Source organism: Schistocerca nitens, chromosome 12 (assembly GCF_023898315.1).
Source record: "Schistocerca nitens isolate TAMUIC-IGC-003100 chromosome 12, iqSchNite1.1, whole genome shotgun sequence".
In the NCBI taxonomy this organism is placed as follows: Eukaryota; Metazoa; Arthropoda; class Insecta; order Orthoptera; family Acrididae; genus Schistocerca; species Schistocerca nitens.
In genome coordinates, this window is record NC_064625.1 from 120,302,123 (window position 1) to 120,327,081 (window position 24,959).

Here is a 24,959-nt window from a genome sequence, read left to right on the forward strand (position 1 = left end):
GCTTAGCTGCAAAGAAAGTTCGTGCAACAAGGTATCGAGTTTTTTTGTTATGTACAATGACGGCACGCTTTGATTCACGTCGATTCTTTTCCTAAAATACAGACGAATAGTATTTTCATTGTTGTTGTTTGTAATTATAATTATTACTATTTTTATCACCATTATTCTTGGTATCACTGCGATGATTGTGGATCATTCGGCTGTCTGGTGATTTGCTTTTTGTGCATCGTGAAATTTTATTAGACGGTTCAGTTTTTCATTTTCCTTGATGTATTTTGTAGTAGTGTATAGTATATGTGAAAGTTTGTGCTCACACACATTTTTTCCAGACTATACCTTGTTGATGTAGAAACCAAGCATAGCAGTCCAGTATTTAGTATTTACAATGCGTGTTCTACACCTTCACCAGACACAACATAAATAGTGTAATTTTGGTACGTGCTTTTTTTTAAAACTTCTCTCTACATCTGCATCTACATTCTGCAAACCACTGTAAAGTACATGTACCAGTTATTAGGGTTCCTTCCAGATCCATTCACGTATGGAACGCGGGAAGAATGATTATTTAGGCCCATCTGTGCGTGCCATAGTTACTCTAATCTTGTCCTCGCGATCCCTTCGGAAACAATGTATAGAGGGTTATAGAATATCGTGTTTCTAGAGTCACCGTTTAGGGCTAGGTCTTGATACTTTCTAAGTGGGCTTCCTCTGGGTTAGTTAGGCTTATCTTCAAGAGTCTGCCAGTTCAGTTTCCTCAGCACGTCTGTGACACTGTACCATTGGCCGTACAAACTTGTGACGACTAGTGCTGCCCTTTTCCGTATAGGTTCGATATCCTCTGTTAGTCCTATCCCCACACACTGGAGCAATATTCGAGAATGGGTGGCCCGAATGATTTGCAAGCAATCTCCTTTGTAGTCTGATTACACCTGCCCAGTATTCTACCAATAAAGCGAAGTCCACCTCCTGCTTTACCCATAACAGAGCCCATGTGATTATTGTACTTCATATCCGTACAAAGTGTTACACCGAGGTATTTATATGAGTTTACCGATTCCAAAGGTGTCTCCTCCATATTATAGTCATAGGGTAATACAAATTTTTCGTTTTGTGAAGTGCACGAGCTTACGTTTCTGAACATTTAAAGCAAGTTGCCAGTCTTTGCACCACTTTAAAATCTTATCAATATCTGACTGAATATTTACGCAGCTTCTATCAGACAGCACTTCATGATTGATAACTGCATCATCTGAGAAAAGTCTAGATGATCAATATAAAACATGAATAACAAGGATGCCAACACACTTCCATGGGACACATTCGAAGTTACATCTACATCTGTCAATGATTCTCCACCCAAGATAACATGCTGCGTCGTCCCTACCAAAATATCCTCAGTCCGGTCGCAAATTTGACTTGATACCCTATAAGATCGTACTTTTGATAATAAACGTATGTATGGTACTGAGGCAAACGCTTTTCGTAAATAGCGAAATTCTGCATCTACCTGACTGCCTTAATCCAAGGCCTTCAGTACGTCATATGAAAAAAGTGCAAGTAGGGTTTCACATGAACGATGTTTTCGTAATCCATGCTGGGTGACATTGGGGGAGGTCTTTCTGTACAATAAATCGATTTCAACATATCGGACACCAGTTTTGTAGATCACTTCTGGTACTCTTCTTGTACACGGGTGTAATCTATGCTTTCTTCCAACTACTGGGCACAGTTTTTTGTTCGAGGAATCTATGATAGGTTAGATGCAAATATAGAATCAGATAGGGACTCCATTGTGTCATGGATCTCTGTTAAATGTTAACGATTTTACCTGTTCCTCAACACCATAGACACTAATATCTATTCCAGTGGTACGAGAATTAAAATGGGGCAATGCTCCTGAGTTTTCTTTTGCAATGGAACATTTCAAAACATAGACAAGCATTTTGTCCTTTTCCTTTGGCACACCCAATTTCTGTTCCTGTCTTATGTGCAAGTGACCGGAAGCTAACTTTGGTGCCGCTAACAGTCCTTACATACGACCAGATTTTTTGTTTTGTTTTTGTGAAATATCAATTGACAATATTCTGTTACGGTAGTCACTGAAAGCTTCACACATTGCTCTCTTGACAGCTAAACGCACTACACTTACTGCCTCTGTATCTATAGCCCTGGGTTTTGAGCTACACCTAGTACGCAACAGTCTCTGTTTTTTTAGAAGTTTATTTGCAGTGACGCACTCGCACTTACTAAACAGACCAATGATGAAACGCGCAGCTCTTCTTTGGAATATCCCATCTGTTCTATTAATCCTATCTGACGAGCACATAGAATGATGAGCGCATTCGAGTATGGGTCAAACGAGTGTTTTATAAGCTATCCCTTTTACGGGTGAATTACATTTTCTTGGGATTCTTCCAATTAATTTGAGCTTGGCGTCTGCTTTTATTAGTCTTAGGCAAAGCAGCTGAACCGATCTTAAGTAAAACAGGTATAAAGCTGAAATTCATTAGAAAAATCCCAAGGAAATGTAATACGCGCACAAAACAGATAGCCTGCAAAACACTCGTTCGACCCATTCTTGAATATGCTCGTCATTGGATAGCTCCAGATGGATATTTTCAGATGTTTCATTGTTTCGAATAATTTAGCTCTAGTAATCGAACTTATTTATGCACAATATGTCACATTTATTTGTGCTGGGAATCAAGTGCCAGTCACTAAATCTAATGTCAATTCTATTTAGGACTTCCTTCATTTTGCTGCAGTTTTACTTTAATGTATACAACAGTATCATATTTCTACTGGTACAGTTTATCTCGACGTTGTAAGTGTGACGCAGAAGCACGAAATGCAGTGTGTATATTGTCACCATTACTGTGACGACTCGGTTCTGGTGGTTTAGTCGTATAGCGTGTATCTATGAGGGACAGTCAAATGTAAACCGGTCAACACAAGGGGACCATGGAATGGTTCCATTCAAAAGTAATCACCAAATGTGTTAAGACATTTATCCCACTGGCCGATGGTACGGTCAATTCCTGTTTCATAGAATGCTGTCGCCTGCTGATAAATCCACAACCGCATCCACTCTTGCACTTCATCGTCTGACTGAAACCGACGTCCATGCATGTTTTTCTTCGGCCAGCCAAAGAAGTTGCACTGTTTCCAATAACATCGCTGAAATATAGCCTGTGTCCGGTTGGCATTGTGGAGCTGGGCATTATCATGACGCAGGATGATTCTGTCTGACGGGTTTCTGACAACCCTAAGGCAATCGGCTGAGCCAACAGTGGAAATATCCCAAATGTCCCCCGCCAAAGAAATCCAACGTTGTTCACACAAGTTCCAGTAATGTCATGACGACCTTCGCCTTCGACTGCATTGGCACTCTGCTTATCGATTCCCTTGACTGTGGAACCACAATCAATGCACAGTGCTGTGTTTGCAGAAACTGAAATGCACCGTGAAATCAAAACTCCCAGGAACGCTGTCGGAAGAAATCGTCCAGTTGCACGATAACACCCGCCCCTACACTGCCAATCGCACGAAGGCTAAGCAGCTATTTGGTTGAGAAACACTGCAACATCCTCTGTACAGCCCGGATCTTTCACCATGTGATTTTCACATATTTGACCACCTGAAGAAAGACATGCATCGACATTGATTTCCAACAGACGATGGAGTGCATGAGTGGGTGCAGATGCGGATCCGTCAGCAGGCGATCGTGTTCTACGAAACAGGAATTCGTCTCATCACCCAGTAGGAAATGAAATCGGCCGCCGTATTGCAAGTCCTTTTTAGTTGACGCCACTTCGTCGACTTCCGAGTCAAAATGGTTCAAATGGCTCTGAGCACTATGGGACTTAACAGCTATGGTCATCAGTCCCCTAGAACTTAGAACTACTTAAACCTAACTAACCTAAGGACATCACACAACACCCAGCCATCACGAGGCAGAGAAAATCCCTGACCCCGCCGGGAATCGAACCCGGGCGTGGGAAGCGAGAACGCTACCGCACGACCACGAGATGCGGGCACTTCCGAGTCAATGATGATGAAATGATGATGAAGAACACACAACACCCAGTCATCACGAGGCACTGAAAATCCCTGAACCCACCGGGAATCGGACCCGGGACCCTGTGCGCGGGAAGCGATAATTGTGGTGACTGCTTTTGAATGGGACCATCCCACAGTCCCGTTGTTGCAGGTGTTAGGTTTTCATTTGACTACCCCTTATACATATCGAGATATTGGGAGGTCGCGTTATTGAATACTAGTCGGACAGCGGAAATTTCCAGCTGCAAACATCAGCCGGCCGCGGTGGTCTCGCGGTTCTAGGCGCGCAGTCCGGAACCGTGCGACTGCTACGGTCGCAGGTTCGCATCCTGCCTCGGGCATGGATGTGTGTGATGTCCTTAGGTTAGTTAGGTTTAAGTAGTTCTAAGTTCTAGGGGACTGATGACCACAGCAGTTGAGTCCCATAGTGCTCAGAGCCATTTGAACCATTTTGCAAACATCATACAATGAGCGTTCAAGTTACAGGAGGACAACTCCTGTCAATAAGGGCATCTGTAAACGATCAATGCGTTTCTCAAATTCGCCGTTTCCGACCCACATATTTGTCAAATAAGAGCGCAGACGAACCAACAAAGTTTGTCAAATGTAATCTCACCACTGAAGCAGTTGTTGTTTTTGTATCCCGCCTGGAAGGCCGCGCGTGGGACTGCTCCTGTAATTTAAAGGGTAGGCCAACTCTCGGTACTGCAATTAAAGTAAAAGTGGTTTTACTATATCATGACAAAATAATAACGCGAATACATAACTTTGCACTGAGGAGCACGTAGGTGCGTAGCCGGATGTATCACAGCTAACACAGGCAAAATCTGTAGTGGCTCGCCTACTATGAAATAGAAACAATGATGCTTGGTCGTCTACTCGTGATCAAAATGGGCTGAATCTGGAGCAGCGCTCGTAGAGCTGCACAGCGCCGGCTAGAGGGCGCTGTGGTCGGCGAAAATCTTCCGCTCTCGATACCACTGTTGCCTTGTGCATACCGTGTCGTTGGCTATTTTACACCAGTGGGAATGGCTACAGGCAAAGTGTTTCGTCCATTGGCTTTTTAGCTTTCTGCATAAAGAAGAAAAAGAAAACAAGGCGCTGGTCCTGCGAGTGGCTGATATTGAGATAAACATACGCATGAAAATCTAATGAAAGTTCATTGAAATACAACAACCTGGGAACATATATGCCGTCTGTGGAAGAACTGGAGAGCTTCAATTATTTTATTTTACTGCATACCTGTTTGTATGTTATGCGTAGAACATTAATTTTCTTCTTAACATCTTACTGCATAATACACTCTAAGACAAAAAACGACACACCACGAAGGAATTATCGGAATGGAACAGAAATCGGTAGATGTGTTATACATGTACAAACAAACAAATTATTACGATTTCAGATAGATTTACATGATTTATTGGAGAGAAAGAGTTTCACAAATTGAGCGAGTCAACAACATAGTGCTTCACCACTGACACTTATGCAAACAGTTATTCGTCTTGGCATTGATCGATAGAGTTCTTGGATGTCCTCCTGAGGGATATCGTGGCAAATTCTGCTCCAAACGTTTCCACTGGGGTAAGCTCCAGCAGCCAAGGTAGGATTTGGCAAGCACAGAGACAAGCAGAAGAAACTCTCGTCGTATGTGGGCAGCCATTATCTTGTTGACATGAACGTCAAGGATGGCTTGCCACGAAGGGAGCAAAATTGGGCATAGAATATAGTCGCTGTACCACTATGCTGTACGTGCATCGCGGATGACAACTAAATGGGTCCTGCTATGAAGAGAAAGGGCACCCAGATCATCACTTCTGGTTGTCAGGCCATACGGGAGGTGACAGTCAACTTGGTATCCAACTGCTGTCCAGGGCGTCTCTGTACATGTCTCTGGTCTGGAATCTCATTGACTGGAGTAGAACTGCCTTCAGTGATGAAACTCACTGCGAACTGAGCCCCGACGATCAGCGAAGCGCGTTTACAAAAAAAAAAAAACTGCGCAGATGGTGCGGCAAGAAAAAGGACAACAGCAGTGGTTTGGGACTCCGTCGTGAACAGCCACTGCGCAGTAAATGAGGTGCAGACAAGGGCTGAAGTCTATGTACAAACACGTAGAAGGGTTGAACAAAAACATGGAAAAACCGCGAGAAATACAGTCTTAAAACTAAATGCAGATCTAGCCGAGCCTACATGTAGTGCTGTTGCATTTGCCCACAAATGGCATCTCTGCTATGTCCTCAATGTGTTGAAACTGTCAGTCACGATTAGAACAGTGTCCTGTGTAGTAGTCAATGCATTATGTTGGAGGGAGCTCCATAAGAATGGATTGCTGGGCAAGCTCGAATTCCAAAACCAGTCATCACAGATGCAGATGCCCACACCAGGGAAACATGGTGCCGAAGCCATAAAACCTAGACTATGGAGCAATGGAGTAAAGTCATTAGGTCAGATGAGTCTTCTTGCAAACTGTTTCCAACTTCTGGCCGAGTTTACGTCCTAGTGAAAAATGGACAGGGTTCGGTAGTTCAGTGATGATTTTGGCAGCCATATCGTGGTATTCCATGGGCCTCATGGGTAGTCTGCGAGGTCACTTTGCTGCCAAGGATTATATGACTATTTTGGCTGATCAGGTCCACTCCATTGTATAATGTTTGATTCCAAATGGTAACACTGTGTTCCAAAACGACAGGGACCCTTCACACACACAGCTCGCGTCGTCCAGGAATGCTTTTGTGAGCACAAAGGCGAGATGTTGCATCCCCCATGGCTACCATAGCCACCAGATCTCAATTTTATTGAGCCTTTGTGGTCTACTTTAGAGACACTGTGTGTGATTGCTATCGACCTCCATCATCATTGCTTGAATTTGCCACTATTTTGCAGGAGGAACGGTATAAGATGCCCTTGAAAAGCTTAAACAACCAGTATTTATCCACTCTGAAGTGACTGGAACTTGTTTCGAATGCCAAAAGATTTTCTGCGCCATATTAAGCATGGTAGGTAACATGTTATGGTTTTGGTGTTTCCACATTTTTATCCAAGCTCTGTACAAATGAAATATTTTTCTCCTCCTTCACCGTCTTTCCTGAAGTTTTGAGATGTACTTGTGGCTTCGTTCGCCCTACATATTTATTCTTTTTATTGTGCGATTGGAATAGTTAAGAGGTTCCTGCAGTCCTCTCAACACCTTTTAATGAGATTTGCCTCTCCAAAAACAAAAATTTGTTGGACATGTGTATGATCACATATGGCTGATTACGAAGAACTTCCCCAGACCTAAGATGTGCAAAGACTGCAGTACTGTGCTATGTAGTAAAGAGGTAGCTACAAGAATTCTCAAAGTATGCATTTCTTAAATCCAGTCACATTCGAAGCTAAACATTTTATGAGTCAATATAAAGCTCCCAAGCCCGCATCTCGTGGTCGTGCGGTAGCGTTCTCGCTTCCCACGCCCGGGTTCCCGGGTTCGATTCCCAGCGGGGTCAGGGATTTTCTCTGCCTCGTGATGGCTGGGTGTTGTGTGCTGTCCTTAGGTTAGTTAGGTTTAAGTAGTTCTAAGTTCTAGGGGACTTACGAGCACAGCAGTTGAGTCCCATAGTGCTCAGAGCCATTTGAACCATAAAGCTCCCAGGTTTCCAGCTGAGAGAGGCAGTATGTTTCAGTGAGTGTCAGTACTATCACACTATACCACTTCGTCACAAAATGATGAGAATGACACTCTTCGAAATGTCGCCATGTTGACAAAGTCACTCAGCTCAAAACCCAAGAGATTTATATTAGTTCAACCCGCCAAGAAAGACGACAAGAATGTGGGATGAAAAGTCTTCGACCAACGTAGAAGTATCTTCAGGTGTGCCCAGAAAAGTGTGTTGGGACCCTTATTATTCATGTTGTATATGGATGATCTTGCAGACAATATTAACAGTAACCTACGACGTTTTGCAGATGATGCAGTCATCTATAATCAAGTACTCCTGAAAGAAACTGCACTAGTATTCACTCAGATCTTGATAAGGTTTCAAAGTGGTACAAAGAGTGACAACTCCCTTTAAACATTCAGAAGTTTAAAGCTGCACAAACAAAAAAGTGCAGTTTTGCATGGCTACAACATGAATGAATCAGAACTGGAATTGGTCAACTCATGTGTAACAATGTGTAGGAATATCAGTCACCTAGGCTCAGTCACAGGTAAAGCAGGTGACGATTTAGGTTCTTTGATACAAAGCAGATTGCTTACAAACTACTTGTTCGATACAGACTAAAATATTACACAAGTGTTTGGGACCGTACAGAGTAGGACTGCCAGCAGATACTGAATGTCTACAATTAAAAAAAAGAGCAGCACAAATGGTCACAAGTGTTTGACCCATGGAAGAGCATTACAAAGAGATGCTGAAGAAACTGAACTGGTAGGCACTTGAAGTTATCCCAACAAAGCCTACTTACAAAGTTTCAAGAACTGGCTTTAAATAAGGACTCTCGTAATATACACTATCTCCTATGTAGTGCCCCCATAGGGATCACAAAGACAAGATTAGACTAATTACAGAACTCACAGAGCCATTTAAGCAATTGTTCTTCCTGCACTCCATACGTGAATGGACTGGGAAGAAACTCTAATAAGGGTTACATTGGGAAGTACCATCTGGCATGCATTCACAGTGGTTTGCAGAGCATGGACATAGTTGCAAAAAGACAATGACATCATATTCTCCTGAATGAATTTTCCCTCTGCAGTGGAGTGTGCACTGATATGAAACTTCTTGGCAGGTTAAAACTGTGTGCCAGACCAGTACTTGAGCCCAGGTCCTTTTCCTTTTGCAGACAAGTGCTTCACCAACTGAGCTAACTGGGCATCACTTGTGATCAGTCCTCACAGCTCTACTTCCACCAGTACCTCATCTCCTACCTTCCAAACTTCACAGAAGTTCTCTTGTGAAACTTGCAGCACTAGCAACTTCTGGAAGAAAGGATATTACAGAGATGTGGGTTAGCCACAGCTGGGTGATTGTTTTCAGAATAAATTTTCACACTACAGTGGAGTGTGCACTGATATGAAACTTCCTCCCAGATTAAATCTGTGTGCTGGACTGGAATTCAGACCCAGGACCTTTACTTTTCACGGGCACATGCTCTACCCAAGCACAAGCACGAGTCTTGACCTGTCCTTGTGGCTTTACTTCTGCCAGTACCTTGCCCGCAAAAGGATAAGGGTCCCAGGTTCAAGTCCCACTCTGGCACACGATTTTAATTTTCTGGGAAGTTTCGAGTTCTTATGTTGTGAGCCAATTATTTCCGAGCCCCCTTTACAGTCAGTGCCAGTGTCTGGTAGGGTTTATAGATGTTACGGATGTGACCTGCACGAGCGGTGTGGTGTGGTGTGGTATGTGTTGCATGCGGCATGTGTTGTGTGGCTTGCAGCACAGGGCCTGGTGAACGGTGAGGCGGCAGCCCTGCAGCATGCGGCAGCGGCCGCAGCCGGATACCCGGGTATGCAGCCCTACCCCGGTGTCGGTGAGTACCTCAACCTCTACCAACACCAACCTGCCACTACTCCTGCTGTAGCGCATGCCCTGCTGACACAGCTATTCTGCTCATACTTCAAATACCGTGACAGTTTACTGAAAGCAACACTAACCCTCATACAAATGTACAGCCTCACAGCATCGATTTAGTAAAATCTTCATTTGGCATATCAGGTGGTTCGAACACAATAGGTACTGCCCAGTCACTCTCAAGTAGACACTACCGACTAGAGCAATGCATAAGTGTGGCAAAGCTGCAAGTGCAGGACTCGTTTCCTACCTCTCCCATTCTATGCAGCTACACTTCAGGTGACCAGCAGTTCTGTGACTAACCTTCACGAAGGCGAGCATTTACCAAGCACAAGAAAGTGCACACATCATCATACAATGCAGCTAAGGAAACATGGCTACTAGCTATGTCGTGATGCAGCATGAGCAAGAAGAGAAAGAACTGGTAAGTGACACGAATATCCTAAACAGATGGGGATCAAACCTAGTATCTAAAGATTTGCTGTCTGGCACTTGCCCACAGAGCCACTGAAGATGGCATACTGGCAATAAATACATTACTGTATTAAAACAACAAAAGCTGTGTGGAATTCCGAAATGCACCTTGGCAGAAACTTTAAAAAAGCCCAATTGCTAGATTCCTTTGAGTAAATTAAAAAATTGTTCTACTTCCCCAATACCAACCAAGATTTCCACAAGGCCTTCCTTAGTTGAAAGGCAAATGCCAGAACATAGTTCAACTTCCCCAATACTAACCAAGATTTCCACAAGGCCTTCCTTAGTTGAAAGGGAAATGCCAGAACAGGAAATTCCCAATTAGGAACCCTACATCTCAATCCTAGTACTGCACATTATTCTAGAATGTGCTAAGGTCTCAAACAGCTCACCCTGTCCATTGGGTTATGCGGTTAATGTTATCAGCATGATGTAGCAGTGTTTCCACTTGAGATGTAACGAATGCCTTGACCAATGAATGGCATACAAGGCATCATCCAGCTCCACAGTAACTTCACTTCACAATGAGGAAATTGGGCCAATTTTTGAAGAAGAGAGGACATTTGGCTTAACATCCCATTGACAATGCTTTCATTGGAAATGAACAGAAGTTCATGATGTGGAAAGATGAGGAAGGAAATTAATGGTGTTTCTTTAGATGAAGTAAAGAAATAACAGAAACTCAGAATCTAGATGGCCACAGGGGAGTTGAAACGCCATCCTCTAAAATATGAGTCCAGAGTGTTAACCATTGCACGATCTCTTTCAGTCAGTTCATGAAGAGAGACATTACTAAGTCAGTCTTGAGGTCTACATAAAACACCCAAAAATCTCTGAAGGATCACAAGAAGTTTTTGCATCTACATCATCCCACAAATCAACAATAACAGATCACATTTAAGAAAAAGGACATCGTCTTTTATTTCACAATATTCTGGTCATCAAATATCACAGTTGGCAATGCAGTTATATATGAGCATTATGATGTCATCCAACTAATTCCCTGTAAAATACTTGCAGTTTGGAACACCTTTAACCCACTCCCAGATCATAATAATTTTATGGGGTACAACAAAATTTAAAAAAAGGTACTCGCATAATGGGCCATGTCTCACACAGTCTGTCCTACCCAACAATAGGGAATGTAATTACAAAAAATGAAGGCCCATTTAGTATTTGAGTGAAAACTAGTGATGTCTGTACCATCTGCAGCAGTTTGATGACAGAAATAATTTTATTAAAACTATAGGACTGGATAACATCATAAGTTAAAACTGTATGGCTGACTATGACCTAAACATGCATATCTCCTTCTACCACTTGAACAGGTAAAGCAGGCATAAGAGACTACTTTGCGGCCTTACCCTGCCACTGGTTCCTCATCCTTTGTTCCAACTCTCTACTAAATTGATCCTATAGGTTGTCTCTAAGTAAGCACTGAATTACTTTCCACCTGTGTACAGTACTGTTTTTATTTGAACTTGAATTAATAATTTTATTTAGTGAGGCACTGTACAATTCTGGACATGGAACATGAAAATTGCCATGCTTAGTGAAAGACTCATCAGTCACCTAGAAATACAAGTGGATCAATAATACTAATGCGGCCCATAGAGTTTCCGTACCTTCATCCTAAACAGAAGGTTGAATGGGTGCAGTGCAGTGAACCTCCCCCCTAGTATTATACACAACTGCCTGTTACTGTACTTCTGTGTTACTGTATTTACATATGTACTCTCATGGAAGACTATGTACGTTTACACAACTGTCAATGTAAAGTGACAAAATTCATGCTTCATCTAAACTATAAGAAGTTGTTTACATTGTTTAATGGTTCAACATTAATTTTCCTGTGCCATTGCTATCAGAATTAATGTCCTTATCTCAACATGTACACATCCATAAGTCATAAGCTAGTGTGTCTAGTTTGCAATACTCATTCATTCACAATAATGTGAGATGTACCACATTGTATTCCATTGTCATTTGCACCACAGCTTGCCACCTATTCTGCATTTTCAGAGCAGATAAGTCTCTGACATCAAAGTCCACAGATGAGATGTGGGCATTCACTGACTTGTCACTGTTGTCCATTTGTCCATTTCTGTAGTTACATGACCACTGATGTGATCTCTCAAGTTTTCTCAGTTTCACATTGACGGTGTGTTTTTTAAGTGTTAAGCTGAGAAGTCTTCTTCATATGCTGTAAGTTGTGTTTTTATGTGTATTTGCTGACTGAACTCTAATCAGATTGTGAAATATTGTTGGTGTTGCACCAAAGAACATAACAGGCACTGTAAATTGAACATGGTGATAAATAGAGGTGCAACATCAAAAAGAGTTCACAATCTGGTTATACTCCAGGCAGCAGGAACATGTAACACAACATAGCTCACCACACCTGAAGAAGATGGATGGGTCACTTAACAAAATATTATGCATCAGTTGGAATCGACAACTCAGCTGAACATCTGAAAGCAAGCCATTAATCACACTGTTGCATCTATGCTAACCTTTCCATATACTGGTTTAGTTTAAACTGTCCTTCATCAAAGTTACATGTGTATGCAGCTTTCCTCATTTTTTGTACATGGAGCTAAAAAGATTTCTTTATACCTTGGCATATAATACCTTTTGAAGCACATCACTTACTCTCTATGTGACCTCATTATACTCATTCCTAGACACAGAGATAGCTATTAAGTTCCAGCTGAACAGTAATTAATGGTTACATCTGTTTCCTATTGTTGCTTTGGTATTCATCATATGAATGAACTTTTAAACCAAAAATGAGAAAATTGTTACTGCTTTGTAATCCATCAGACTCTTACTATAAGGTATACAGAAATAATTTTTTTTTAAACTTTAATGACAGCACTTGTTTAAATATTCTGACTGAATATCATCTGGAACATTTATTTTAAAATAATGCAGTGTTCATTAGTTGCAGGCTTGGAAATTTCCAAGCCTTCCCTTCATAGGGAAAGCTCGCCAGAGGCAGGAAGTATTCAGGATTCTACTGTTTTGGTAAAAATAAAGATATTCCCATATTTGCTTACACAAATGAAAAAGCAAGCCATACTATTTCTATTTTTCAAGGCATCCATGAATGGTGGTCATGTAGCCACTCAAGCCCCTGTTTTCCAATTAAAGACAAGCAGTGCATTGACACTAAAGTTGTGAAATAAAAATAAAATATTACTGTAAAAAGTTTTTAAGCTCTGTGGGAATGTTGTCCAACATCAGCAACAAAACACACATAATTTACTACCACACTTTTAGTTCACTGTTTTCTTGGCATAGTTGAACATCAAAAACTGTTGAGCAATTTCAAGGATATGAGGAAGTTACACTTGTAGACAAAAGCTACAATATTCCCATAAACTAGTACCTTAATTTCCAAACATGAATTACCACAATAGCTGGTTATTCGTGTATAATGGACAAACAAAAGACAAAGTACCTTTATCGTTAGAGACTGCTGAAATGCTTGACTACTCACAAAAGTCCTTTACATTTATTCATTTAGAAGCTTCTTGTCCAATATAGTATGCGTTGTTTCTACAACAAAAACAAAATCATCACTATCCTTTGCAAGATAATACAAAATGTTTGATAATGGTAATCTTTTTAATTAAAATTGATGACTGCTAAAGCCAAGAAAATAATTTTACTTCACACCATAAATTACAAAAAATGCAGCCATATCTAATACGTTGATATGAATTAATATTTAGTCTCACTGCTTTCCAGAGGCATATTGATCTGACATACAGATCTATTTCTCTCTCTATTTTTTAAAGAAATTCATAACAAATTAAAATTTATTGGCAGAATCATACAGGATCAGAACATCCTAGTTTGAGAGAAAGTAGTGTATCACTGAATGTCTTTGTAGCACACAAATGAAATAAATTTATTCATTGTTGACTGTATATATTTTGAAAATATACAAATAAGAAAGAAACAATTAAAACACCAATGTACAGCATCATAACAAACTGTAATTAACAGAAAAATATCATGTTATACAATATGCTAATAGTATGAGAATTTCTTAAGAATGACAGTTTTCTGTGTTAGCTGTCTTGCCTTCCCTTGCTGTGTGATGCTGTTGTTGGCTTGCGGTATAAAGTTGCCTTCCTCTTAGTAATAGCCAGTGTTTAAATGTTTAATATGTGTGTTTTATAGATATACAGTTTATACTGGTGGTGAAAACTGTTTCACAGCTGTGAGAATGTTGTGTTTGCAACCTTATGAATGTATGTTTTGCTTCATCTTTTGTTGTGTACTCTAGAAATATGATTTAGCTACCTGTCACATGAGTAAGCTTGTCAGTTTACTTTTATTTCAAAGCCAATAATTATTTCAACATATGCAAACATAATATTAACAGATCTACAGCTATTTTCTGCCAATTACTGCAGTAAGATACAATCTTACACATGTGACAGATGGGAATCAGTAGTTCTATCTTGTAATATTGTTGTTTGTTCTTTTGTTGATGGCTTCAACTAGTGCATGAGAAACAGAACTGCTGTTGTGTTGCTCTTCTCTATGTGTTAAATGAAGTTCACAGATGACAGAAATCTGCAAACATTCCTGTACCCTCACCTCAGGTAGAAAATGTGTTAACCTTCTTTCACAAGATAGATACCCAAATATTTGAGTTCACTATATAGTACAAAAAGCTCTCATTTTGTTAGATATCATGTGTCAGTATCAAACCGCAGTCCATTAAGTGATATCAGAGACAAAAGGTTTTCTGTTGGGCTCCAATAATGACAACGACCTTGAATATTTTGAGAATCAACCTTGCATTCTCCTTCTGACATAAAAGTTACAAAGACACAATATCTAATGCCCAGCCTTTTACCCTGGTATACATTTACTCTGGCTTTTTACAGAAATTTCTGTGATTTAACTGGAGCCAACTTTGCTTCAACACAGCATACTCTACAACAAAAGCTGATTTGTTTGATTTTTAAGCTAATAATTAAGCAGGTCACTTTAAAGAACACAAATGCAGTTGTCTTTTCCCGACACACACACACACACACACACACACACACACACACACACACACACACACACACACACACTCTTCATTGAAATGTCAAGGTAATCATTTCTAAAATATAAATAATGTACTGAAACAATTAAACATCTTTACTAAAGTTTTTGTGTACTGTTAACTAGTTCCAGCATGTGCTTCCCCCAATGTACTGTTCTTGAATACTGTATATTTGAAAACAAAAACGTGTTAGGATGGAAGACTGATACTTTTGTATAAATTTGTTACCTATAAATGGTTCTGTTCAGGTAGCCAAAACTCATTGTCAATGTGAACAATTTTACCTAGTGATAAAACATCTCGAGAACTCTCTACGAGCCTTAATCACTACATGTTATTTAGTGGCATAATGCAGAGCTGTGACAACAAACAAATCATTGCCCTGAGTTTATATATGTGTCGCATTCACAGCCCTGTGTCTTATTGCAGGCAAAATAATCTGTGAAGAAGGAGCTGCACCAACAGTTGATGCTGTGGAAGTTAAAGAATAAGGACTTACTGCTGCTTTATTGACTTTGTATAATTTAAGCATAAAGCAGAGTATATTGGCAATGACAGAAAAAATTTACATTTCTAATATTTTGTTTCATTTAAGCATGAAAGTCTTGAGCTGTACGAGACTGTTATCTTAGCTACACAGCTCTTAGCTTCATGGAGTAAACTGTGTAACCAACAACAGATACACTGCTTGCTGTATCGTTTCTGATAGAAAATAGACAAATCCTCACTACCACTACCAGAGATGTATTCAGTTGCACATATGAATTTATTCTACTGCAGATGTCTTACGTAACCGAACGGACCCGGTGCTGCTGCAAGCAGGGCTGCCAACATGCAGAGTGCAATTCCCCCTGCCTTGCTTGCCTCCAGGGCATCCAATTCTTGCTTCTCAGGAACATATAAATGATGCAACTTTTCCAGGTGTGATCATATTTATTAATGTGCTTCTGTTATGAAAATTAAGTTTTAAACATTCACCAAAGCTTAAATATTGCACAAATGCCCAAATCGTAGAAGGAAGAAAAAGCTTTTTTAATTTAGTTCCACGTCTGTGCAGCACTGATTGCTACACTAGTGAGAAATGGTACACAAAATTAACAAAATTTTGTTTGCTTCATACTACTGCTCTGTGTATGTGCAGTTTCAAAAGCTGAGGTTATTGGCAAAAGTGAACTGAGATAGTAATAAAAGAGGTTCAGTAATTAATATTTTGTCCCAAGCTAATTAATTATTGAACAGATAGATGCTGAAATTGAGACAAATATTATCTTTAAAGGTTGGTTCCTGTTAACTGTATTTTATGCATTATATTTATTTGATTTTTTTACTGTAGCATGCAGATGAACACACAATTTAAACATTTTAGTGCAAGCAGTAGGTTTAAATAACACTTTAAAAAAGTGTACACAAAGAAATAACAGGAATGTGCCAAAAAATTAACTCTTTCAAAAATGTTTCTGGTGCATTTTCAGAATATTGGGGGAAAAGTAAGACATATTTTCATTAAAATGTTTGTTCTACAGAATGTACTTCCCTAATCATGATGTTTTGGCCATTACGCTTTGAATGTCATTATTTTTTCATATAAATCCAACTATTGCTAAAACTAGTTTCCTGCATTAGGGTTCACTGAAGCCATAATACTCTTCATATTAAATAGGTGGAAGTAAGTTTTCAGTCTTCGTGTCAAGTGTTATTCATAACTCTAGTCTGTTGTTTGCAAAAGAGAAGCTGGTATATTCTATTACAAGTATTTTGAAACTATCTGTGAGTGATTTCATTACTGAAGTGACTAATATACCCCTGTTTTCTTAGTAATGAAAAATGGCTAAAATTTGACAGTTTAACATCAAATCTGCAAAAGGACACAGTTATTATTGCAATAAGGAATCTCTCAGAGCCTGCCTCGAAAACATATTCCAGGGTCTGAGAGCAGGATATGCATCTGGCCAAGTTATCTCGTGACAGCAGTGTATCTAGTGGTTTCCAAGTCTGAACAACAGTTGTTGCCTCATTCTGTAAGTAAGAGGTACAACAATTATTCCAATAGGATTTAAAAGAAATATAAAGATAGCAGCAAGAATGCACTTGAACCTTCTTACCATAGTCAAGCACTGGTATCTTCTTGACTGCCACCACTATCAAATTAACTATTCCTCGGTGCCACAATATAGCTCCTACGAACCTGCCCTTTGTTTTAGTCAAGTAGGCCAAAAAAAGTTCTTTTCTCCCCAATTCAACTCAGGTCCTCCTCATTAATTATCTGATCTACCCAACCAATCTTAAGCATTCTTTCATAGCTCCACTTTTCACAAGCTTCGATTCTCTTCTTGTTTCTACTGTTTATCATCAACATTTCACTTTCACACGAGGCTATACTCATGACAAATACTTTCAGAAAAAGATATCCTAAGACGTAAATTTATATTCAGTGTCAACATATTTCTTTTGAAAACTTTTCCTGCTTTGGGAAGTTTACATTTTATATTCTCTTTATGTTTGTTGTCACCAACTGTTTTGCTGCTCCAAAAGCAAAAGTCGTTGGATACTTTTATGTCTCATTTCCTAATATAATTCTCCCAGCATCACCTGACTAAATCTGACTACATTCTGTTGCACTTGTTTTATTTCTGTTCAAGATGCTACTGATTCTGTTTAATTGATCTCCTAAGTCCTTAAACATCTCTGACAGAATTACTATGTTATCAGCAAACCGTGTCTCCCTCCCATGTCGGTAACTGCTTCCATTTTGTCCCCTTCAATTTTTATGATTGCTGTCAGTTTCTGTACAAGTTGTAAATAACCTTACACTCTATGCATTTTATTTCTGCTACCTTCAGAACTATGAACTGTGCATTCCACTCAAGACTGTTCAAAGCTTTTTTTGTATAAATCTAAAAATGTTAAAATTTTGGTTTGCATTCCTTCAATCCATCTTCTACGATAAGTCACGAAGCCTGTATTGCTTCGCACATGCCTACATTTCACTGGAAACCAAACTGGTATATCCCCCCTTCCTTCCAAAGCTGGCATCTAACCATCAATCCATCCTCCTATAGATAATTCATGTCCTTATTTTACAGCTATGGTTAACTTAACTGACACTTCAGTAATACCCACATCTGCCTTCTTTGATATAGGGACAGTGTGCGATTTGCAGGGGGGGATTCCCCCCCCCCCCCCTCTGCATCAGCCCATCCCCTCCTTTGGTTTTAGTTTATGCACCCCAACCTGGGATGTTTATTTCCCACACACTGGAGTAAAACTAGACATATAATTTAAATTTGTGGAGCCGAACACTGAAAGTTTTTAATAAGTCTTACTATTAATGCTATTAATATGTTTCAGTTTTCTATCATCAGAATAAGTACAGCTTTTCACAAATGTGCCTCTACTTTTTGAATTCCCCTCATATACCTGTATGTAGATGATTTTGTAAATAAGCTTTACCAATAATGCACTTTTAAAGATATAACAAGGGATGGCTTTTCTGATAGTGCATACGCATGAATAGTGAGTTTCGGCATTAACATCTATTTATAAATAGTTGTTTAACCATGCGTAATGCCACGGTCCAAGCTAGTAACATGTATAATACTAATAACCCCCTAAGACCCCCTCCTCCCCCCCCCCCCACTGGTAAAAGCACAAATTGCACCCTGTATAAGGATGATTGAAGTCTTCCTGAAGTCAGGCAATTTTTCATCTGTCTGATTTAACCTGCATATCTAGCAGACTGTTTCATCATGGTTGATTCTTTTAAGAATTTTAATAATTATAAAAGAATGTAGTATACTCCAGGATATCTATTTAACCTTATGTCTTAAAGCAATTTGTCAAATTGTTCTTGGAGTAACACAATACCCATTTCATAAAATCTCATATTCATCCACTTCCTCTTTGCTTTCCTCAACATTGTCATCAAGTGTCCTTCATTTACTATATAAAGTAATGGTATTTACTTAGAAATAAGGTTTGATGTACAAATTCTTTGGCTGTCCCCCACACATAAAAATTTTCCTGTTTCCGGGAACAAGATCATATATCTCAGCAGCATAAAACACTTCTCCAACCACTGATGATTCGAGTCAGTGCAGTGCCAGCATTCTATGTGTAATGTTCATGTATCTCTTGTGGCAATAATAGACTTGGAAACTGCCATCCAGCAAGAGACATTCAGTTTGCACTAGTCATGTTAGAGCATAATTGCATCAACAGATTTCTCGTAATTCAGACAGAACAAAGATAAAACTAAAATTAAAAAAAACTACTACTTTGCTGCACTAAGACACTAAACTCTCAGCTGGAAGGACAGTTAAAACTGCCCATCCAGATATAGATTTTCCATGGTTTCCCCTAATTGCTTATCACAAGATCTGGTGTGTTCCATTTAAAAAAGGACACAATCAGTTTCTTATCCCATCCCTTCTCCAACTAAGCTTGCGCTTCACCTCTCTCGCCATTGATGGGATGTTAAGTCCTAATTGTTCTCCATTTCTGAAGACATTACTGCATGGATTTCAATGAAAATCCTCATCGGTATCCAGCAAACTGTATGGTTATTAGAATATTACTTCTTATGCTTGTCACAGTTTTTGCTGTTCCATTCACTATCTCTATTTAATAAGACTCTCAGTGTCATCAATGAAAACTAAAGACAAGGTGCAAATATTAACTATCATATAGCTAGTAGAGTACAGATTCAGGTGTAAAAATTCTAAGAAATTGGACTATTGGCAATGGTTTGCTCTTGCCTCCACCTGACATAAAATTTCAAGTGCATGTCTGCAGCATTTGACTGGTGAGTGCTTATGAAGTGTGATGGGTAATTATGAATGAATGAGGCCCATTGCTAACAGCATATACCCTTCCTTTCAGCATCCTACTTTCCTGAACAGAAAATAAGTGAGAAAGCAAGATAAGTAAATTGCATAAAATTTGTGGTTAACATGACACAACTTTTCTTTTCCTTTGCAGAAACCAACCTTTAAAGCTTAACTTGTAATCATTGCTCACTGACTGGAATCTTGTAGTGCAGCATGAAAAGTAAAGTTCTAAACTTTCTCAGAAAGGAATGAGGATGCAAGATTGATATTTACTTACCTGATAACATATTTCAAGGCTATCAGAACACAAAAAATTACTTGCCGAGGCATAAATCTAGGAGAGGACTGTATGCCCTCATTCGCCCCCCAGACAGTATTGTGACAAAATTGGTGAACAGAAGTGGCAAGAACAGTGTGTGCTAAATTTCACAGAAAAACCCTGCTCTTCTTGGTAACATAAAAGTCTGTGGAAAAAAGTGAATATGTTGTGATATCGAGAGACAGTATAGAATGAGGATTCACAGGATGGATGATGCAATTGCAGTTATGTTGTGAAGGCAGTAAAAAACTAGAAAAGCTCAAGGAAGCACACAAGTTGATTATCTCTAACTTGTGAGCACAAATCATATGGCCTTTTATTAACTTACATTTTATCATGACCTATCCATGACAGCTCATTCAAGGTTAGGTATATTTTTACTAGTAAAATGCCATTTCCAGTCACGAAGCTTTATTTTTCTGCTTAAGTAGTTACTTAAATTTTATTGCAGCCATTTAACTTCAGTGTTGGTGAACACCTTCCATACATTGCAAATGATTTAACATACTTATGACTACAATTGTGAATTTTTTTAATTTAACTGCTACTACTCTGAGTAAATTTATTTTATATCTTATGTTATTATAAACAAAAATATTATTTTATTTGCTACTTTCATACACCCATCAATTGCAAATTAAAGTGTGTAATCTGAGTCATGTAGCACTATTGCCATAAACGTGTGAAATCATTTGAAGTGAAGATGCAAATGTAGGAGTTTTCACCAGTGGTGAAGATAAACATTTTGTGACAAATGTAGGTAACAACTAATAAGACTCAATTTGTTTGTTAATCTCATCTCAAAAGCTTTTCTCAGAAATCTAAGGAATGTGTCATTCATTTCCTGCTAGGTGACAAACTGAAGTGGCTGTAACAACAAAAAATGTGAAAAGGTAGTTGTAGCTCTAAAGCACATTGAACTTAAACTGAAAAATAAAATATTCTGACTGACAATGGCATGTTTCTTGTGAAAATAAATCTGGTCATATTCCCAAGTTTCATTGTGGGTCTGAAATGATGGCTTAAGAGGAGGAAATTAAAGTAGAATGTATGGAAAGAAAACTGGAGAAAATTATGCGGTAAACAGAACCTGTAATTCAAGGATGAGTTAGTTTTCCTACAAATAGATGAGGCACAACTATGCACACAGGAAATAGAGGAAAAAATTACAGTTGAAGAGATACAGAAAATTTTCACTCAGTACTATGTAGAATACAGTCAACAGTGGGAAGCAAAGTGTAGCACACTTGTGTCATTTTATCCCATCACCTTCCCTCATCTACTTGTGTTGTAAGTCATTATGGAGTTACAAGTCCATAGTGACAATTTTTCATTGGTATCCACATACATTGAGCAAAATGTGCAAATCTTGGATTTAAAAAGAAAAAGAAAAGAAAAGAAAAAAAGAAAAAGAAAAAATATCTGCTCAAAGTGGAACACAGCTAAAATCAACAATACCTATGAGAAAGAAAGTTGCTACTCACCATATAGCGGAGATGCTGAGCTGCAGTTGTGAGATGTGTTTGGTTTATGTGTGTGTGTGTGTGTGTGTGTGTGTGTGTGTGTGTGTGTGTGTCTACATCTATTGTTGATGAAGGCCTTAGTGGCCAAAAGCTTTATTTGCGACAATCCTTTTGTTGTGCCTATCTGCGACTCAGCGACTCTGCTATAAGGTGAGTAGCAACTTTCCTTTTCATAATATTGTTACACTCCATCCTGGATTTTCCATTGTTTGATCAATACCTAGGAGAGCAATTTTGCTTGCGAATGACACATTTACATAGTTGTTTTCTCCTGACTTTTCTGTGTCTCATGATAGCTAAAAAATACAATTCCAGCACCAATCTGGAATTGTTTTGGGAAAGTACAGAGAAAAACTTACGGAAAGTCATCTTCATTCAGAAAATTTACTACCCATTAAGATATGTTCTCTTCTTGAACATATGAAGTGTGGAAATGTCAAAGATTCTAAGTGCCAAATCTCACATTTGTTAGGAGACTTAATAAACAACATCTCTCTTTTTGTACATAATTTATTTATATTCAAAAAATTGTGACGGCATTCCGATGCTGCTCAACTCATCACTGCAAAAAATAATGGGACAAATTAGAAGTTGAACAATTTATTAAGAACACTCTAGGTGCAATACCAGGGTTGTAAGTGTCAGTAAGAAAGTTTTTGTTTCAAATGCCACTAATACAGGGCACTAGGTTTTATTTGTGATAACACAAGTACAGAATTACAGCAGTAATGTTTCAGCTAGTAGAATTTTAGACGACAAAAACCATTTCTGATGTCTGTCCAATTTTTACAAGAGAATAACTAAACTAAACTAAAACTAAACTCCGTCCAAGCATAACTCGGAAGCCCCTACGGTACCGACTGGCTGCCGCATCATCCTCATTCCACAGGTGCCACTGGATGCAGATACGGAGGGACACGTGGTCAGCACACCGCTCTCCCAGCCACATATCAGTTTACGAGTACGGAGCCACTACTTCTCAGCCAAGTAGCTCCTCAGTTTGCCTGACAAGGACAGAGTGCACCCGGCTTGCCAACAGTGCTCAGCGTACCAGATGGTCACACATCTACGTGCTAGCCCAGCCCGACAGTGCTTAACTTCGGTGATCTGACTGGAACCGGTGTTACCACTGCAGTGAGGCTGTTGGCTTTAAAGGGAATAACAAACTTAAATTCGAGAAAAAATCTTTCAGCATTGACTTCTGCTTCTTACATAACTCCATTCTTGAAATCATTTGCTGTAAAAATTACTGTAGAACTCCCTGAGTTGTTGAAGAACAAAAGGACTTTCATAACATTTTCCAGATACACATTGTTTTGTCTGTTCACTTTTTTGGCATTTTTAACTATTTTTGAAACTAAAATTATCTATTTCCATTACAAAGAGGTTTTATACACCATTTATCACACAAAGTGAGCACCAGCTAAACAGAGGAGACCTGGAATCGTGGCTCTCGGAATTCCAGAGGAAAGCACTGCTCGGCACAAAAGCCACGTTCCATCTAGTGACGAATGTTTGAAACATTTTCTCCACAATTTGGCAGGTGAAACAAGTATAGGGACATGCAACAGAGAACCTAGACCACAACAGTACTAAAAATGATTTTTGTAAAACAAATGGCACTTTGAACGTTTTAACATTTCCACTTCTCATATGTTCTTATACAATTACATAAACCCACCACAAGTCACTGTACAGTGCACAGAGGAGAGTTCCACTGTTCCACTCCCAAACAGCTTATATGCTTCTGTATAAGCCCTAAGCTTCATTATTTTGTTCTTAACTTCCTTATGATTAATCTTTGTGCAGTCTACTGCAAATGCTGGTCATCTAAACTTCCTCATAGTGTTTCACAAAAAGATCTTTTCCCTCCAAGGGAGCATTTTCTTAACATTTTCATACTGATCAAACTAACCAGTAACAAATCTAGCCTCAACATCTGAATTGCATTTTTGCCTTCTCTTAATTCAACCTCCTGGAGACCCCAAAAGCTGAAGCAGTAAATTATTTGAGAATGGGTCACACAAATGCTCTGTGCACAGCCTCTTTTATTTGTGGAAGACCCACCCAGAATATATTTCAATACACTGTAGCCAGACATTCAACTTATCTTCTGCATCATTCCAGTTCATTATATTTTGCAATGTTAAAGCTTATATGTTTAACTGATATGCCTAAATCTTGCATAATACCATTACTTCTGTATTCAAACATTACATTAATGTTTCTCGTATCCAACTGTATTAACTTAGCATTTATCCACATTTAAAGCAAGCTGCCATTCATCACACTAAATTAAAATCCTGTACATCATCCTGAATACCCCTACAGTCATCAGTGGTGACACTTTCCCACACAAAACAGCATCATCAGAAAACTGTCTCAGACTGCTGCACATCTTATCTGACAGATTTTTTTTATGTACATGAAGAACACGAGTGGTCCTAAAAACAAATGAAGGTGATCACTTAATTGATGGATCATATTTATTAACTGAATGATGAACATTATCTGTATTGTGGTGTACATGATATCACTGTACTATCAGCACATCTAATATACTGGATGGTGCGTACGATTGTGCTCGCGAACAACTACTTGTGGTGTGAATAATTTCAATGCATCTACAAAAGGCACTGATAATGAGTTTGGTAACTCTGAAATCAATTACATTTTAATATACAATCATCAAGAAAATAATTGTTAATGGGAAATAAATTTTGTGAATGAAGAGAAGTGAATAATACTGCTGCTGAGCAGCTTCTATCCATCTTTCAGCGGAGTTTTGTATTATGATGATCATTCAACAACCAAACACACAAATAGTTGTACAGCAACAATTGTTTATTAAATCAATATAATTTTTATCTGTTTTTCACATAATTCCCATCAACTTCTATGCTTGTGTTCTGTCTCCATTCAAGTTTTCTTATATCCTCAATGAAAACTTCTTTATATTGATCTTGAAGACAATTTTGTGCTTTTTTCTTCACCTCTTCATTGCCACAGAACATGATGCCACGTGAAGCTTCATTGGACCAAACAGATAAAAATGTGAAAGGACAATGTCAGGCCTGTAAAGAGGATAAGTTGACAGCCATCACCATACTTCTGCAATAATTTCCA

At 39.0% G+C, this 24,959-nt stretch overlaps 1 protein-coding gene across 1 annotated transcript in view; it reads left to right on the top strand.

Moving 5' to 3' along the window:
* The window catches only part of LOC126214945 (CUGBP Elav-like family member 4), a 235,835-nt gene that overhangs the window by 134,822 nt on the left and 76,054 nt on the right, over positions 1-24,959 (top strand). Inside the window, exon 8 of the mRNA XM_049941582.1 lies at positions 9,489-9,576. Coding sequence (XP_049797539.1) covers positions 9,489-9,576 — 88 coding nt within the window. The remainder of the gene's footprint in view (positions 1-9,488; positions 9,577-24,959) is intronic.